At 37.2% G+C, this 20,977-nt stretch overlaps 1 protein-coding gene across 1 annotated transcript; it reads left to right on the forward strand.

Annotated features, from left to right (window-relative positions):
- The first annotated feature begins 342 nt into the window (after positions 1-342).
- Positions 343-1,341, forward strand: LOC141651580 (protein FAR1-RELATED SEQUENCE 5-like). The gene has a single exon (XM_074459285.1). It carries the CDS (start codon positions 343-345, stop codon positions 1,339-1,341), a length of 999 nt encoding a protein of 332 aa, XP_074315386.1.
- Positions 1,342-20,977: the final 19,636 nt, after the last annotated feature.

The raw sequence follows: 20,977 nt of genomic DNA on the forward strand, positions 1-20,977 counted from the left end.
TTAAGAAAGGAAGATGGAGAATCATTTACCTGGTTGTTTGAGAATTTTGTGAAGGCTATGGGTGATTGCTATCCTACTACAATTATAACTGACCAATGCAAAGGCATCAATCAAGCTGTAAAAGATGTGTTTGGTGACAAAACACAACACCGATTATGCATGTGGCATATAATGAAAAAGTTGCCAGACAAAGTCGGGCCAACAATTTGCCAAAACACAAAATTTTTGAAGGAAATAAATTCTATTGTTTGGGATGGAGAGATTGATACACAAGAATTCTAATTGAGATGGAAATCGATCCTTTCTTCGTATGAGCTTTCTGATCATGAGTGGCTGAAGTCAATGTTTGACATTCGTTCAAGTTGGATTCCTGCCTACTTTAGAGACATATATCTTGGTGGGATTATGCGCAACACATCAAGGTCAGAATCTGAAAATAGCTTCTTTGGAAATTTCACAAACCCGCACCTCCCTCTTGTTGAGTTTTGGATGCGTTTCCAATCGGCTATGGATGCGCAGCGTTGGAAATATGCTAAGGTGACTGCTGATGATAAGAACTCTTCTCCAAAATTATCAACACCTCTCCTTCTAGAAAAGAAAACTTCTGAATTTTACACCACCACTGTTTTTTATCAATTTCAAGAAGAACTCCAAGCTGCGTGTTTTGCTTGTGGTCTTTCACCGAGAACAACTGAAGACAACAATGAGCATATTTCAATAATGGACCGCGAGAACGACAAGGTATACAAAGTTGATTTAAGTGGTAATAAATTTTCTTGTTCGTGTAAGATGTTTGAAAGAATTGGGTTACTTTGTAAGCATGTTCTGTGGGTGTTAAAAGATAGAGGGTTTGATGATATACCTAGGGAGTATCTATTAGACAGATGGAGCAAATATGCAACCTGTCGTCCTATTTTTAATGTTGTTGGGACAACCCTCCTAGCCGATTGTATGTCAATAGAAAACCACCAAAGCAAGATAAGTGAATTGTGGTCGGAAGTATTTACTTCAGTTTCGCTTGTTGAAGATAATGAGGAACTTGGTGATGAGCTGCTTGAACTTCTTCGCGATTTCAACGAGAAATTGATGATTTCAGTTAAGCGTGGGAAGTCAAAAAACAAGAAAGCTGAAATTGAGATGCTTATTGCCTCCAAAATACCGTCTGAAGCTAGTGTTCTACCACCAGAAAAGTGTAAGAATAAGGGATCAGGAAGACGGAATACTTCAAACAAGGAAAAGGCAGTACAAGAAAATGCCAAGCCTTTGAGGAAATGTCGTGCTTGCGGTGAAATGACTCATCATGATAGTAGGAATTGCCCTAGTCGAGCCACTCAAAAGTGACTCCAGTTTGATTTCAGCTAGAAAAAGTTTAAGTTGTATTATGTATTCTAAAATGTTTCTAGTATGTAAAGACATCTAAGAAGTATGTTGTATTTGGCTTTAAATAGTGGTCTTTCTCGTGTGTAAAGACTTTTAAAAACTTTCTAGTGTGTAAAGTCCAAGGTACATTGTCATGTTTAATTAACGCATCTTGGGCCATAATTCCTTAGCGTGCTTTGTGCTTAGTTATGATGGATCCCTATATTCGCGATGGTTTGGTTTTGTCTAATGTCTCACGTTTACCGTTCAAACACTTTGCTTCTCTATTATTATACAAACTTTTATTGTGTACCCTCAAAAGTCGAGCTGTGACACACGTAAGAAATATTGATTGATATAGAAAACATACAAAGTAGTTTTAGGCCGAAGGACGATAAACATAATCTTCTTGTTTCTACATATGTAGAATAGTCTACATGTAGGAAGGGGTGGAAAAATAGTAGTGGTACCATAATTAAAAATAAAATATTAATACAGATTGTAGATTAAGTTCTTTATTTCATAAAAATTGATGAAACAATGGGAATAGTGAATTGGTGTAGTTTTTCTCGTAACTTGAATGTGGCATGTCGTGTTTCTTCTTACCATAATTGTCATATGTGCCATTACTACCTTGCCTATTGTGCTCACCAAATCTGTACTAAAGTCATGGTAGCTATACTTAGCTACAAATTGTTTGACCCACATCAATTAAGATTATTTAACCCACAAATTGTTCAGAGGAATTTTGATGAATTACAAATTTAATTTACTTTATTGGTTATAGGAATTTAATAACTACTAGCTGGGTATTATTAATAGTAGCCATGTATATACACAAAACATGAAAAAAGTAACGTTAAGTTAGTTTAAAATAATTTTATCATCTCCGGCACATGTGTATCCACAAAGCCGGGGGATGTGTATCCAGAGAGCCAACAATGCGTATCCACACAGATGTAGGTGTGTATCCACACAGCTACAGGTGTGTATCCACACAGCAGCTGTGGTGTATCTGCACAGCCAAAAATCTGTATCCCCACAGGCAGTGTACCCAAAAAGTCATAGATGTGTATTTACACAACCAGTAATGTGTATCCACGCAACAGCCGCAATATGTGTTAATAGGAATTTAATAACTGAATAGTATTAATAGTAGCCATACATTGAAAAGGGATTGAAACATAAACCATTGTGTCTAAAATGTTCCTGGAATGTTTGAACACAACACTATTAAATTCGATTACACTTCAGTACGCACAACAGATCCACAAAACACACTCCCATCTGTTAAAATAATCTACAAACTCACCTGGCCATAAAACATGAAAAAAGTAACGTTAAGTTAGTTTAAAATAATTTTATATGTAAAATAAAATTAGCATCTCCGGCACATGTGTACCTACAAAACAGTAGGAATGTGTATCCACAAAGCCGAGGCTGTGTATTCACACACCAGCGGGTGTGTATCCAAACAGCCAGAGATGTGTATCCACACTTGTTGCAGGTGTGTATCCACAGAACAGTAGGAATGTATCAACCCAACAGCGGAGGTGTATCCGCACATTCTGATATTGTATCCAGACAGCCAACAATGCGTATCCACACAGCTGCCGGTGTGTATGCAGACAGCTGCAGGTGTGTATGCAGACAGCTGCAGGTGTGTATCCACGCAGCAGCTGGGATGTATCTGCACAGCCGAAAAAGTGTATCCACACAGCAGAAGGTGTGTATCTACACACTGAAAGAAGTCTATCCAGCAATTTAAGATTGTGTGCCCTACTAACGTGTTCTATCTCACCTACATATATGTATCTGTCACTTCCACATATTCAAAAATTACCTTTGCAGTATTTTTCTCCCACTTGAGTAGTTTCAACATAATTTGTCGACGATAAGCAATCATATTCTGCAAATTAAACTGACGATAAGCAATGACACGTAAAGTGAAAAAACCGTAAAATATGAAAATTTACTTATCAAATCTATTAAACTCGCTTTGAAATAGTTTTGGTCCTCCCATAATTTCTCATCGTGTATTGCACCCTCCAGAAACTTCATAACAAATAGTCCGCAATCATAACTACACATACAGTATGAGATTATTAGAGTGAAAAACTGCATCCTGTTAAAGGACAAAACTTTATAACAGTGGAAATCTAATATATGAAACTCCCCTAACCCCAGCTTAATAAATAAGGAATTTTTTAGAAAACTTACGTGTTTTGTTGCCGAGGTACATTGATAACAACAGTAGTAAACAAGATGATGCCCCTAAGATGATTGTAACCCTTGTGATGCTCAAACTGATTTGCAACATGGAACACCTTTGAATGACAACAACTTATCAAAAATAGTAATAAAATAATTTCATCCTAACTGATAATAAAAATGCAAAAATATAACAAAAAAAGTAGAGTCCATACAATATCCTCCACATAAGAATTATACTCCTCAATATCATCTGCTTTTTCTAAGTTTGGCTTGCATGAGTCCAAGATATAGTTTTCCTGCTTCTTGAGGTCCGACACACAAGCTAACCAATGATTACCATTTTTGCCAATTGTGAAAAACACCTACCAATGTCATAGCAGCAAAGGTCATACAATGACATTCCACCCAACTCCAAAACAACTTTTCCACTAGATTCCCAACAAATTTACCTTTTCAATAGTTGCTCCATTTTCAGGCTTGTAGTGCATTTTAAGATGAGGGCACGGACAATATTTCCTTTTCGAGGACTTAATGCGGGCTTAGCAAACCGAAAATTATAAAATTGTTTAGATATTGAGGACTAATACATCTGAAAAAACTGCATTTTCGAATCTGAATCAACATGTATAAATAATAATAATAATGTATAAAAATGCATTTTCGAATCTGAAAAACTGCATTTTCGAATCTGAATCTTAATTATCTACCTGCACTGTTGTTGGCAAGTAGAGAATATCAGTTCTATCATATGTGCACATCACACCATACATATCAAGCACCTACATATAAATGATCATGTTCTAAATATCACAAAAAGATCAGTATAAATAATAATAATAAAAGGTCTAGGAAAACTTACCAAATCCATTACCCAGTGCCGATTTTGCAAAGTTTGCATTCCTTTTCGACACACTCCCATCTACTCAGTATTCACAAGAGTCTCGTCTAAATTGTATATGAATATAATTAGAACATAAAAGTGCATCAACAAAATTTAATTGTGCAAATATGTTATCGATTTGACAACTTACTCGACGCCTTTACCCCTTTTCATTACAACAGCAAGAAGTTCTGTGTCTGTGAGTTGACGTTGACATTGATGTTGTGACTGCCTTCTCATTTGGAACTCTTGGTCAACTGCTTCAAATCTAGAAAAATCAGGGACAAATAAAAAATTAAATTTATCAAGAACTTTACAACTTCATTAGAAAGTTTATGATTATATTTACTCAAAGGAATAGAGGGATACCTCATATCAAAACTCAAAGATACAGCTTTTGATAAGAGTTTATCCTTCAGTTGATTACCGTCGAAACAACAAATCTGAGAGCAAACTCTTGCAGCAAAAAGCTTAACTTGGTTGTGCTACAAAACAAATTGGAATATATGTTAAGCATTACATGTGTGTAGAAACAAAGTGGAATATATGTTAAGCATTATAGAGACTAGGAAATTGATTGAATTGTATCTAGGTAGCTAGATGTATACTATATGAATCATAACTTACATCATTTAGACACAAAGGAAAACCCTTTCTAGTGCCTCTGTACTTCTTCAACAAACGCATGAGATAAATCCCAGAATCAACTCCATCACCCATATTTGATTTCGGAATATACTCCTCTGTCACCAGATTCTTGACGTCTTGTATAGATGGAATCTTGTTTCGGACCAAGCAATTCATAACAAATTGTACCTGCGTTTGACAAAATTGTTTAGCAAACCAAAATAAATATCACATTCAGAAAAGGACTTTACAGGTCATACCGTAGACTCAATCATTGTTGTATAATTGACAGATTTTGGCTTCATCACATGCAGGATTTCCAACTTCATTGCTATGAAGTTAAAACAAAACACAAATGGCGTCTCAGAGATTATTGGAACAAAAATCTGCAATTACATGTTTGTAAAAAGTCAGTAAACTTGCAGTTTAGAAATAATAGTAAACTGGCACATTGAATAAAAAAAATAAAGTCAGAAAACTTGCGGTTTAAAACCCAATATTTACTTACGAGATTTGCTCCTGCAAAATTGTGATTAATGCCGGTAGTATGAGTAGCAATAAGGGGATTCTGGTGATTAAAAAAAAATTATAAGAAAATGTAGAGGAGTATGACTGCAAAAGAGATAAACATGAGTAATTCCAAGAATATCATCAGATTATTATAAAACTTACTTCATCATCGGTTTGCGGGAGATACAACCTATACGGTGAACTGGCTGCTCTACGTGTTTCACTTTCGTTCAAAATGAAACACCAAGCATGTATGACAGATTTAGGCACTATGTCACTGATGTGACCCATATTTGCGCACATTTAGTCCCCTAATTAAGCCTATTTTGCATACTATTATAACATTCCATAGCCATTTCATCCGTCAAATGCTTTCTATTTTGCTTTTCTAGTGCATTTCGTATGTTTTGTAGGAAAGAAGATAATTAGGCGGAAATTCCCGTCTTTCGTGCATATTTGGAAGCTTATTGACGATACTAGATGGACTAGTATGGAGAGGAGGCAAGAACTAAAGACTAATGTCACAATAATGAGAAGTAAGTGAAGAGAGGGATTCTGAAGCAGAATCTGAGCGGCCAAGGAGACAAGACGCCCGTCCAAGAGCCTGAATCCGAGCGTCCAACCCTTGAAGACGCTCGGATTCCCTTGCAACAATCCGAGCGGATTTACCCAAAGACGCTCGTCCATCCCTGCGAAAATCCGAGCGGATTCCCTTCCTGGACGAGCGGATCGTGGCGTCCTCAGCAAAGATGCCCATCTCTCCGAAAGACTAGCGATTCCCTACTTAGAACTCACAAATGTTAATTACTAATTTAGCCTTAGTTAACCTAATGAAGCACTACTATATATACCCCATTTGTAAATAATCAAAGTATCATGTTTTAGAATAGAGGGGCTTCCACATTAGAAATTCCTCTTAGATTAGATTAGGAGTAGATTAGAATAAATTACTCTTTAATCTTTCCACAAATTACACATCAATCTTTCCTTAATTATTGTCCAAGTTTGTTACTTTTGGGTAATTGAAGATTATTGGGTTATTATTGGAGGATTGACAACCCTTCATCAATCAATCAAGTTTCTTCTATTATTCTTTGCTTTACTATTTGCATCATCTCAAGTTTGGTATAATTCTTTTACCCTTTTACTCTTTATTGTTTATTTCCTCATTCTCTTATCATGTTTATACTTGTTGTGATGATTGACACCATTAATGACATGTTCTCCATGATAATGAGTGAGTAGTTACTAAACTATGATTAGTGGGTAATTAGGGGAAACCAACATGGGATTAATCATGCTTAATCTAATATGTTTTCATAATTAAATTGCTTGCTTGTTGTGATGTCAACCTATGCACATGTTATGTTTGATGAAATGCTAAGCCTATGAATCCTTGCATTTACAACCATCTCTTATCTATACAACTTGACTTGTAAGATATAAATCAACTCGAGTCTTGTTAGACCATGCATAGAAGTGATTAGGAGGAAAGTAAGTCGACTTGTAGGTGTTGTACAATCTAATCGATTCGGCTCCGGGACCCAACTCTTCCTAAGAACCGTAAGACATAAACTAACTCGGTTCCTCTACAACATAAATTGCTTGCAACTTTGTGAACATGTTTGTATGATCAACTCCCATGAATCCCCTATGAACCCATGACATCCTAGCACCATTAATCATTTGTTTACATCCTTCCTTTTATTGCTTGTTTTACCTTATTGTTTGCATTAGTCTAGACACAACTACAAACCCAAACAAATTGTGACACTAGCATAAATTAAGATAGATAGACTTAGAACCCAAAGCACACTGTTCCATGGATCGACCTCGACTTACCGCTAACTAGTTGTTTGTTGAGTATTATAAATGTGTTTGATTTGATGTGTGACGACCAACTCTTGTCCATCACAATGGCGTCGTTGCCGGGGATGGTGCTATGTGATTAAGTTCTAACTTATTTGTCTATTTTAATTGTGCTTTAACCTTAAGGAACTTGTTCCTCAAGGATTGTTCTTATCATCTTTGTATAGTTTCCATGCTTGTAGTTGTTTCCTTGTCTTAGCTATGATGGCTCAAGACTTGACACATGGAGTATATGTTGGATCTTTTGAGTATGACTATGGGTATGGGGAGTTTGAGGAGCAAGTCAACACAAACCTACCTTACAACTCATACAATGAAAATCATAACTACTAGCCCAACTTTTCCCACCAAAATCTCCACATCCATTATCCACAACAACCACCCACCCAAAACTCACTTTACAACCAATTCCAAATGCCACAATATGAGCACTTTCACACCCACCCACAACAAGAAGATGAACCCATTCAAAATGTGATTCTCCAAATGATGGGAGATCAACAAAACTTCTTCAAACAAATGCTAGAGGAAAGCCAAAAGAGGGACAATGTTCTTCAAGGCATTGTTGCCCAAGGTGAGGAATTGGAGATTCAAATTGCCCAAATGAAAGAATCCCACGCAATCACTCCCCACCATTCCTTGGACATTGATCATGAATGTGAATTTGAAGTAGTAACTTTTGACATAGAAAATGAAAAATGGGAAGAGCCAACCTCATTAAGCTCTTGCGAGTATGAAAGTGTGATGTTTGACGAAGAAGATATGAGGTTGAGTAAGCCAAGTATTCTTAACCTTTGTGAGTATGAGGGTGTGTCTTTTGATGTGAACATTGGGATGTTGGAGAAAGAATTGCTTGAAGCACCCATTCATGATTCATATGAAGATAGCAATGATGATGAGACCATAAAAAGGGCCTATGAAGAATACGTGCCTTACAAGGACCGAGAGGGATGGACTTGTAATATCGCCTTGCTTGAGGAACCTATCCTTGAGACATTTGAGATATCCTATCACGAAGATGAATGTCCTTTCCCTATCTCCCAAGAAGACTACTTGACACCTACCATGGAGCCAATGATTGTTGAAGAGGATATGGTGGACCTCATTCAAAAGGTCAAAGCATCATACAAAAGCTACTTGATGGAAAAGGTCAAAGAGAAACTTGCACGTGAAGCTACTTGTGGAAATTTGGCACCCACAATGACAACTTCTAAGGAACTCGATCATCAAAGCCATGACAATTCTCCTTCCACCTTGGAAGGATTGAAAAATCAAAATGCTATTACCGTCACCGAAATTGAAAAAGAAGGTGGTGAGTTGAAGTCTCCGGACAAATATAAACCATACTTCAATCCTAGTGTTGACAAGAATCATGGGCTTATTTATTGGAAGCATTGGGAAAGCTCTAGTACCAAGGACAAGGTGAAAGAAAGAACTTATGGCAAGCTTCCTTTGCCTAATTTCACGTTTAAATGGAGCAACCCATACTTATGCTTATTTGGGGCTTGTTCACAAGCTTTCGATCTCCTACTGAGAGCCTTGAGCTCTATAGACAAGAATTTCTACAATTTGAACTAGTTTGGTGGAGTCCTATCTCAAACCACCATTTGTAAGATATTTCTTGAAATTTTACCTTGTATAATATTGTACATTTTTGCATTCTTATTTAATTTCTTGCATGAGAGTAGTGAGAGAGAGTTTTCTTACATTTTTATTGAGCAAAATTTCAGAAAAAGATAAGGAGGAACAATAAATTGGTGCAAGGGTATGATTTTGCAAAGAAAAGAAAGAAAAGGAAGAGAAACAGCGAAAAGACGCACGTCCCGAGGGCTGGACGCTCGTCCAAAGCTTTCATCAGGGTATTGTTCAGCGCTATATCGCAATCCGAGCGGATTTTGCCAAAGACGCTCGTCCATAGAGAAGACGCTCGGATTACATTTTGGACGCTCGTCCTGAAAGGCACCTGAAGAAAAGTTTTGGAACTGTATCAGAATCCGAACGGATTCTTGAGAAGCCGCTCGTCCAAAGTCAGTCGCTCGTCTAAGACAGAAGACGCTCGTCTTCTGCCTACTTCAGAAAATGCAAAGTTCCTGTAACGAAATCCGAGCGGATTTTCTGTAAGACGCTCGGACAACCAGAGGCAAGACGCTCGTCCCGCAAGGAAGCCGCTCGGATTCTGGCGTTTCTCTCGAATTATCCGCCCATGCCCCACCCGTGTCCGCTCGTCTTCTCCCTTTTTCAATAAAAACACCCCTTTCTCCCTCATTTCCTCACCCTATCTAACCCTAAATCACTCATCTTCATCCCCAAAACACTCCCCTCACAATACAAGCCAACAAAACCCCAATTTCCCCAATTCAAGATGATGAATCTCAAGGGTAAGGCTAAGAAACTTGTTGAATCCGCCGCAAGGAAACGCAAGGGTTCATCCTCTTCATCCCCACAAGAAATGATGCCGCCAAGGAACTTCCGCCCCATCATAAGAGGAGGGAAAGAACAACTTGAGTACTTCCCGGAGGTACTCTTCACCTCCGATGACCACCGCAAAAAGTTCGTCAGGTTGCTAGGTAAGCACTATGAACCCACTCAGTTTATTGACACTAAGGTGTTAGAAATCCTTGGGATAAGGTACCACACCGAGATGTTCTTTGATGGCTTAGGGATTGGGAAATTATTCCATGCCCATGAGGAGACGTACCTTAGTCTCACCCTGGAATTTTTGAGTAGCCTCCGTATTGTCACGGACACTCGAACCAACGTAAGCATGGAGTTCCGGTTGTGCAACCTAGACCATAGTCTCACACTTGATCAATTTGCTCACATTTTTGGTCTTATTGTACCAAACGACTATACCGACAAACCCGCCGATTTCGAGGTGGACCTACTTTGGAAGGCTATTTCCGGGAGGGATTTCATTCACCAAAAGCAATGCTACACCTTTGCTATCCAACACCCGGTGATTCGGATCACCGAACGTTTCATAGCCGGCACCATCAATGGGAGATATGAACAAGATAGGTGCACTCTCATTGATTTAACATTCCTTGAGTCCTATCTAAATGTTCGGGGGACGAGGCGATACAACTTCAATACCCCCCTTGAGATGCTTACAAGGTTTTATGACTTTTCTCAAGGGAACACCCAACTCAAGACCTTCGTAATGGGAGGTCTAATAACTATCTTGGCTAACTTCCTTTGCCCCGGGTTCAACTCCCGTGGGACTTATGCCCCTCTTGAGGGGAGTACTTTGATTGATGAGGACGCCGTCTTTAACCACCACCGGTGGTGTGCCTACACTCAAGGCGGGATTGTAGAATGGTTCACAAAAGATGCTCCTCCATTATTCTTTCGGGGTGGAATATATCGGGCACCGACCCAATATTGAGCCCATATTCGCCTAGGCCGAGCTACCTTCTCGACATCCAAATCATTGGCAACCCCCCTCAAAGGGAAGAAGCACCCCGCCAACCGCAAATACCTCGTGGGATACCGGCAAGGCCTATTCCCCCACCTTCCTATGTGCCTATCCCACCATACCCTACTCCTTATACACAATTCCAACCGCAAATCCCCGATACCCCGGGTATTCATGACTTGATGAACCTTATGAATAGAGTTGATCTCGGGGTGCATGACGGGAGGGTCGACAACTACATGGCCCTTTATCCCCAGTACTATCAAATGGCACAACAAGGGTATATCGACCCTAATGGCCCTCGGCCCTCTTGGGCCCAACCACACCTTTTGTTCCCTAATCAAGGGGACCAAGCCGAGAATTTTGGTGGCCAAGGTGGAGGATACTCGGACCAAGGAGGAGGGTATGACCAAGGAGGAAGTTCTCACCGGTATGGCTACCCCCAAGATGATGATGACGAGTGAAAGATGCCTACCTCATCACCTCCATTTGTATGATACTTTCCTCTCCCTCTCTCTTTTGTATATACATTGCATTTAGTTTAGCTTTCACTTGCATTTGTATTATATTTCATATCGCATTTGCATTAGTTAGTTCATATGTATAGTTTGCATTGTATATATCTCACATGATTCATGTAGTTAGTTGCATATAGATTAGAATTCATGCATAGTTACTAATGGCCAAACCTATTCTTTTCTACACTAAAGATAGTGTTTAAATCGGTTTGGGGAGGTTTGATCATAGGTGACCATAGTTTACTAGAAATCATGCATCATATAATATAGTTTAGATTGCATTCATTTGTTATATATGTCATATAGAATTGCATTTAGTTAGAGCATGCATTCATTCATATCATATTGCATTTGTACTTTATTTCAAAAAAAAAAAAAAAATCAAAAAAAAATCCAAAAACATGTATTTCTTTTTCATTCCTACTCCTACATGTACATTGAGGACAATGTCCAAAATAAAGTGGGGGATGGGAATTTATATTCCAAAAATGCATAAAAATTGAAAAAATTTCGAAAAATCCCAAAAATATGTTCTTTAATTTCATAAAATCAAAAACCATAAAAATTTGAAAATTTGAAAAACTCAAAAACATGTTCATTTCCTTTGTAGTGTAGTCTTGTATATATTGCTTGTATATATTATGTTTGTCTATCCTTGTTCACATTGATCGACTACGCCACATCCGAGACATGAGGATATTGAAGACCGCATGGTATGATCTTTCCAATCTCCTTTTTCCTCTTTATGTTAATGACTATGTGGCTTTATTTTGATTGATGCGGTATAAACAATGTGAATTTAGGATTGCATTTAAATTATTTGGCATACTAGTTGGTACAAACATATGTATTAGGATGTATAAATGTTAGTTGCATCATGGCATATAGTTGCATTTAGAAAAATTTTGTGAAACCATCTATTTGGGAAACTTGACAAGTGTATATAGGCCCTAGTAGATCCTTTTTCTTCTTAAGACTTTGCTTGTTAGAATAGTGTAAAACACCCTAGGATGTGTCATGCTAGTATCCTTTGACCCATGGATTAAGGCCTAGTCAAGAGTACCTTGTGGTGTGATAACTCCTTGGCTACCGTTTATTCCAAGGTGACCATTGAAACCATGCAACCATCATTCATCCATGTTCTACCATACATTTTGTCATCAAAGGGAATGGGCACAAAAAGAAATTGTTCAAATTTGAGTTCAAGAAATGAAAAGAAAAGAAAAGAAAAGAAAAAGTTTGCAAAATGCATCAAAAGAAAAGAGGAGAAACAAAAATGAAAACTCCTATGCTTCAAATATAAGGCACCCTCACTACATATGGGGTGACTTTGAAAATGTTCAAAAGAAAATGCAAAAGTTGAAAATTGTCAAGTATTGAAATGCCAAAAATCAAAAGAAATGGCAAGAAGTTATTCTCAAATGTTATATGCCACAAGAAATTGGGGGGAAAAACAACAACAAAAGCAAACTCCCAAATGAAACTCAAATACTATCGATCCCTTTATCCATCGTATCCATTTTTGTGCATGGTAGAGAGGGGACGACCCTTCTTCTTGTCTAGGCAAGAAGGGGAATTCCGCGATCCTCCAGTGTTTCTAACACCATAGGGAGTCTATTCTTGACAAAAGCATTTAACGATTGAGGACAAAGGTACCCTAGCTTGACACAACTTGGAGGTGATTTATTGGTATCCTTATAGGCTTAGTATTTGAAGAAATTGCATCTATGAAGGAGTGTGTACCCTTGAATTGCTTCCCCTTTAGATAATTTCCGCCACTTAGATGAGGAAAGTGGCAATTCTTTTGTAGATGCATCCATTACTTGATTTTGTGTGCTTTAATGCTTGGATGTGTCGCCATTTTGGCAAGCCCCACCTTGCCTTGCAAGAAGGCATCCTACCTCATGGTTGTCTTATTGTGAGTTGAAGGGGCGGAGTGAGACCCGCTAATTGTCTCACATCGGTTATATTAGTAGGATAGTTTAAATAAAGGTCTAGTTTTTGTCACCTCTTTACTCGGGACGAGTAAAGGTTCGGTTTGGGGATATTTGATGTGACCCATATTTGCGCACATTTAGTCCCCTAATTAAGCCTATTTTGCATACTATTATAACATTCCATAGCCATTTCATCCGTCAAATGCTTTCTATTTTGCTTTCCTAGTGCATTTCGTATGTTTTGTAGGAAAGAAGATAATTAGGCGGAAATTCCCGTCTTTCGTGCATATTTGGAAGCTTATTGACGATACTAGATGGACTAGTATGGAGAGGAGGCAAGAACTAAAGACTAATGTCACAAGAATGAGAAGTAAGTGAAGAGAAGGATTCTGAAGCAGAATCCGAGCGGCCAAGGAGACAAGACGCCCGTCCAAGAGCCTGAATCCGAGCGTCCAAGCCTTGAAGACGCTCGGATTCCCTAGCAATAATCCGAGCGGATTTACCCAAAGACGCTCGTCCATCCCTGCGACAATCCGAGCGGATTCCCTTCCTGGACGAGCGGATCGTGGCGTCCTCAGCAAAGATGCCCATCTCTCCGAAAGACTAGCGATTCCCTACTTAGAACTTACAAATGTTAATTACTAATTTAGCCTTAGTTAACCTAATGAAGCACTACTATATATACCCCATTTGTAAATAATCAAAGTATCATGTTTTAGAATAGAGGGCCTTTCACATTAGAAATTCCTCTTAGATTAGATTAGGAGTAGATTAGAATAAATTACTCTTTAATCTTTCCACAAATTACACATCAATCTTTCCTTAATTATTGTCCAATTTTGTTACTTTTGGGTAATTGAAGATTATTGGGTTATTATTGGAGGATTGACAACTCTTCATCAATAAATCAAGTTTCTTCTATTATTCTTTTCTTTACTATTTGCATCATCTCAAGTTTGGTATAATTCCTTTACCCTTTTACTCTTTATTGTTTATTCCCTCATTCTCTTATCATGTTTATACTTGTTGTGATGATTGACACCATTAATGACCTGTTCTCCATGATAATGAGTGAGTAGTTACTAAACTAAGATTAGTGGGTAATTAGAGGAAACCAACATGGGATTAATCATGCTTAATCTAATATGTTTTCATAATTAAATTGCTTGCTTGTTGTGATGTCAACCTATGCACATGTTATGTTTGATGAAATGCTAAGCCTATGAATCCTTGCATTTACAACCATCTCTTATCTACTCAACTTGACTTGTAAGATATAAACCAACTCGAGTCTTGTTAGACCATGCATAGAAGTGATTAGGAGGAAAGTAAGTCGACTTGTAGGTGTTGTACAATCTAATCGATTCGGCTCCGGGACCCAACTCTTCCTAAGAACCGTAAGACATAAACTAACTCGGTTCCTCTACAACATAAATTGCTTGCAACTTTGTGAACATGTTTGTATGATCAACTCCCATGAATCCCCTATGAACCCATGACATACTAGCACCATTAATCATTTGTTTACATCCTTCCTTTTATTGCTTGTTTTACCTTATTGTTTGCATTAGTCTAGACACAACTACAAACCCAAACAAATTGTGACACTAGCATAAATTAAGATAGATAGACTTAGAACCCAAAGCACACCGTCCCATGGATCGACCTCGACTTACCGCTAACTAGTTGTTTGTTGAGTATTATAAATGTGTTTGATTGGATGTGTGACGACCAACTCTTGTCCATCAGTCACCTGTCACTACCGTCTTCAGATCTGCCCGACTAAGTTTATGGTTATCACATTGGATTAGGATCTCACTGAATAAACATGTATCGATAAAAGTTAGTTATCACAATCATACTTTATAAACAAAAAAGTGTGTAACACAAATTCATACACAATGTTAGTAAAATCATACCTTTCATCAGATGACTCTGAAAATACATATTCCAATACATCTTTTTCAACTTTATTCAAATTCCCAGCAACTATAATATTTCTCTGAAGAAAAGGAGATCTGAAAAATTGTGATTCAACTCTCTTCCTCTTAAGCATTGCTCTTGTAATGTGCACTGGTTCTTTTGGTGGCAATGAGGAATTCGGTTCAACAACAAGTGGTTCCACAACTTCAACTCCATCTCCAAGATTTACAGCCATATCACAGAACTTTTTTAACTCATCTTCTTGTGATTGTGATTCTAAACTAAGTAATCTAAATGAAGGTGGTGTAAACTTTGGAGGGGAGGGGTGTATAAACCGTGGAGACCGTCGAACAAATGTAGAAGATTTTTGTTTCTTCTCAAAATTCAGTGGCTCAAACTCTTGCGACTCGGAGTCCAAAACAATCGGATAAGATGACTTAGCTTTGGTGTTGACAGAAACAGGAACTGAAGCCGTTACACAAGTTGGTTTGTTGATAACATTACTTGTCTCCTTTGCTGGTCGTTTTCCCAAAGCAATTTCTAATTTAAGAAGAGCTGCCAAGATCTCATCCTCATTTTTAAATTTGAGTTTACCAAACTTAGTAAGTGGATCCTGCTCCTGACTATCACCTTCATTACAAACAGCTCCATTATCTCCCACATTGTCAGCTCCTCTCTTGTTCACTTTTTCAGCTCCCTTCTCTTCCACTCTGATAGACTCATCAACTTTCTTTTCAGGAATATTCAATCCCTCTGTTGTAGGTTGTGATGAATAGGAGCAATCACTTAAAGCAGATGCGATTTGAGCCATCTGTTGTACAATCTTACTGTCAGGATAATTCATTCTAGCTTATGCCAAAGACTTTGAGAAGCTAGAATAGGCAAGAGCAAGATTGTTTGCATCTTCTGCCAATTTCTTGAAAGTAAACATACTGGTCCGGCTACTGTCCTCCTCCACTGTCTCAGTAGCCTTCGGGTCCTCAGTAGGCTTTGGGTCCTCAGTAGCCTTTGATTCCTCTCTAGCCTTCAGGTGCTCAGTAGCCTCTGTTTCTCGAATAAAAGCCTCAGGCATATCCAATTGTATTGGGATACTAAAAGTTACATGCTGAACCGTAGCCTTGACAATGCGACATAGAACACCCCGACCAAACCCATCCTTCATCTCATCCTTAAGCCTAGATTTTATCCTTTCTTTCGTCCATGATGATATTGTTGGGAATACCGAGGGATGAAAAATAATCGAAGGATACTCTATCAAGATAGATAAACACGAACACCATGATAGGCCCAACAAAATTATCATTTTGGACATTCTCCAATTTTTACTTCAATAAATCGTTGTCCGGTAAATTTGCACCAGTTTAATGATGAAACAAATTTGAAATATCTTCTAAACACTTCAACACTCGTATCTTGGCACAAGTCCCTTTACGCCCATCAAAAATCTTTGAGACAATGAATACAATAAAGTTTCTTTTAAACTCTTCCCCGCCGTCTCTTTGGCTGATTATCAGTTGTAATATATCCTTAACATCAACCTTTGTGGGATCTTTTGTATTGAATTGTGTCAACCATCTACTCTTTAACTCAACAAAGTCAACACTCCTATCTGTTGAGGAAGCTATCGTGACATCATTTGCACCCATAGGAATACCAAGTGATAAATGAACATCTTCATCCGTTATTTGAAGTTGCCCTTTCATATAGGAGCATGACGATATGTTGAATTTGGTAACTAGCCAATGCGCAAGAGCACCTGGAACCATATTTGTCCGGAGATTAAGAACACCACCAAAGCCCATGTTCTTTATATCAACTACTTGTTTTGCACTCAAATTACTGTTGATAAATGTCAACAACATTTTAGGTGACATACGTGTCCTCAAATAACACTGCACCAAGCCATCATCATCTTTTAAATTCGTTTTAACAGCTTTCTTGGATTGACTTCTCTTAGTAATAGCATTCTGGGTTTGTTTGCTTGTACTTGCACCATCATTATATAGCATCAACTTATCCATGTGTGGTAATCTGAAAATATGATTAAAATGTGTGGTTAAAAACAAGTGTATATATAAAGCAAAAAAATACCATTGACAAAATACATTATTCACGAATGACAAAAATTTTACATTGTAAAGAAGAAAAATTGAATAAGAAGCACAAATAGAAAGCACAAATCTTCTAAGGAAGTGAGACAATGACATTTGACAGACACACGTATCAAACTTTAAATAGTGAAGTTAGCGTGTTAGACGTAAGTATCTAACTACTGTAAAGATGTATCTACATAATAGACATATATATCTAGTTACTAAACACAGATGCATCTACCTAAGCAAAGAAGAGTTATGTATCTATCCAGCGGAAAAAGGATGAAAAGACGGGACAGAAATCATAAAATTAGAACTTGAAACACTTTAGGGTGAACCCTCTGAAGGACCGTGATTAAACAAGAAGATTCATGCTAATATTGGATACAAAAGAAAAAAATTATATTACAATAGAGGGTACGCAAAATGTTAAACAACTTACTACATAATTATACAAAAGAAGTACATAATTATACAAAAGTTTATAACAACTACATAATTATACACAATAACTACTAAACTGCTAACAAAAGGAAAAATTTAAAAACCTTACACATATAACACCCTAAGTACACATAAACTAGCTTGGGCTATATGTCGAGCGGGAAAGGAAAATCAAAAAAAGAGAAATTTTCACGAGTAATTAGCAAATCTGCAGCAATGGAAATTGATGTGCTTCTTGTCTCAGATGGCAGAGCTCTAAGCAACAACAACACTACGCCAATTGCAATATCATTAGCAATGTTAAGATGCATATTAGGACTTTCATTTTTTGCCTGGTGAAAATGGAGGATGAACTTCGCTATCATATTGTCCGTTAAAAAACATTTGCAGCTTTGATAAAGGATGTTAGGACCCCTACGAGCAATCCGTACCCCATTCAAATCATTTAGTACTAAAGACCCCAAGAATGTCATGTCAACACGAGGTGCATTTGGATGTATGAGAAAGAGTTGACACCAATTTCTACAAACCATTGCCATATTTGCCTTATCATCGTACAAATCAAGTCGTTTGAAGATCTCATTCATTAAATGTTGATTATTAAAAACATCATATTGTGCTTCATAACTTGTGCCATTGAGGGTAACTTCCTTTAACGGATCAAATGAAAACCGCATTCCCGTTTGCTTTTCAGGGACATAATTTCTAATAAACTGTTCTTTATCTTCTGCTAGAATATTAACAACACACCCATTGCACCAATTTTCCATAGATGATTATGTAGACTTAATTAAGACTAAATTATCTGGACCTACATATTTAGCAAGTTAGTAAAAAAAGACAATTAGTTACAAACAAAGAAACTGAAAATAACTAAGATGAAATTTTAATAACTAAGAATATTCGAGAGATGCATGGACTATTGATAGCGATTACATGAATCAATTTGTGTATCCAGTATAAGAAACATGTGTATTCCATAAGTGACAAATGTGCATCCTACGTCTAGGCTTAGCCAATTAAAATCTTCTGAATTCTGACCCAACAAAACTCGCTAAACATTAATATAATGGTGAGACATGCACAGGCTATTGCTAGCGGATACATGAATTGGTTTGTGTATCCTACAGAAGTAGCATGTGTATGTTGTAGGCAAGAGATGTATATATAGAGGTAAAGTACAACTATGAACACAGCAACAAATGCTAATATTGGAAGATACATAGGCTAATGCTACCGGATACATGAAGCAATTTGTGTATCCAGTAAAAGTAGCATGTGTATTCCGTAAGTGAAAAATGTGTATCCAGAATAACAAAGACCTAAGATGGCATCCTAATTATGGACTTAGCCCAAAACGTTAGACTCTTACTTCTGAATTATGACCCAGCACAAAATTGCGAACATTAATATAAATGGTGGGACATGCACAAGCTACTGCTACTGCATACATGACACAGTTGTGTGGATCCAATAGAAGTAGCATGCGTATCCTGTATGTAAGAGTTGTGTAGCTAGACTTAAAAATACACCAATAAACACAGCACAACTGAGCATACCAGTCAACAGAACTCACACCAGTACGACAACCAGAAAATGAATCGTATCCCCTCAAAACACATGACAACATAACACAACAGATAATCATGGGAATTAAAACATTAATTATATACGTTTGAGCTTCAATAATCAACATTTGCAGCTTAATAAAGATCAAAAATCAAAAATAGAAATCAGCTGAAACATAAACAAACATAAAATGAAGAAATTAGAGTTACGGCAGGACAGAAACGTCACCGTCGGAAGGTAATAGGAGATCAAGTCGCCACCGTCGCCGTCGCGAGCGGTCGTCGGTGATGTCGCCGTCGGGGAGCGGTGGTCGGTGATGAGAGAGAAGTCGTCCTTGCTATTATCGGGAGTCTAATGGGGGATTGTGAGTGACAGTTGTGAGTTGTGATTAAAAAAATTACACAGTGAGGGGTATTAAGTAGTTCGTACGGTTCGCACCATAAATTGGTTCGTACAGGATCCTGATTCTATATATATATATTGTTAATTAACTTAAAGTCATACGAAAGTCGATCATTTCGTGTTACATTTATTTAGATACTAATTGTTGACCCGCACTTTGCCCTTAATAACCCGACCCATAATCCGTATTTGAACCCATTGTACCTGACTGTATGATCCGACCCGCCCAACCCGTTTGAGATAAATAGACAACATAAAGGATATATAACCCGACTTAAATGGTGTAAAAAATTATTTGGAAAATAATCTCAAATGAAGTCCGCCCTTCTACCCTCGTATACACATTAAAAAATCATCGGAAAAAAAAAAATGCTTGTAAATGTATTCATAAATTATAGTTTAAGACAACCTCAAGTATGAAACTGTCCATTTTTGTTAATAAAAACAACGTTCAGTTTTATTATTAAATTAATAAAAAAAATTATCTTTTTATTTAATGAGTTAAAAATTATAAAATAAGATTGTCTCACACCATGATACGATCCATTTTTATTAAAAAAAAACTATTCATTTAATGCTAACAAATAAGTTGTCTTTCCACATTATAGAACCGTCTCACAGTAATAGACCGTCGTAACTTAATAATTATTGACAACCAGAATAGCTGATGAAGTATTTTTTTTTTACCATTACTGTAGTTTGTAAATTTAGCATGGTTAAGGGTACGTTTGGTTTTGGGAAGAGTACCATAAATATAGGAATTTAAAATATATTGCATAATTTCGGTTATAAATTAGTTTTAGAATCATATATACCGTAATTTTTGCTTGAAAGAATATCATATATATACCTATAGACCTATAGTAAATTAGTTTATAATCTATTTTTTCAATTGATTATCTGAAATTGAAATATTCGTGAATTTAGGGATTGATTGATAATCATAATTTAAGTGTTATGTTAAACTTTCCCTTTTTTTCTGTGATATGTGCAATGTTCAAATTACTCAAAATAGCTCAAAAAAATTACAGAATGCCATGTAAGGATGGCTGAAATATTAGCATGCTATGTGAGAGTAGATCTTAGAAGATTAATATATATAATGATATAATGATTATATTCCATGCAAATTTGCACGCATATAAATAATTGTAATTGCTAAATCCCGCGTACCATTTTACTTAATCTCACGCACTTTATCTCTTCATTCCATCATT

Source organism: Silene latifolia, chromosome 4 (genome assembly GCF_048544455.1).
Source record: "Silene latifolia isolate original U9 population chromosome 4, ASM4854445v1, whole genome shotgun sequence".
Classification (NCBI taxonomy): Eukaryota; Viridiplantae; Streptophyta; class Magnoliopsida; order Caryophyllales; family Caryophyllaceae; genus Silene; species Silene latifolia.

Bases quoted from the DNA above. Each gene is read 5' to 3' on its own strand.
- LOC141651580 (XM_074459285.1), top strand. From the start codon at position 343: ATGTTTGACATTCGTTCAAGTTGGATTCCTGCCTACTTTAGAGACATA.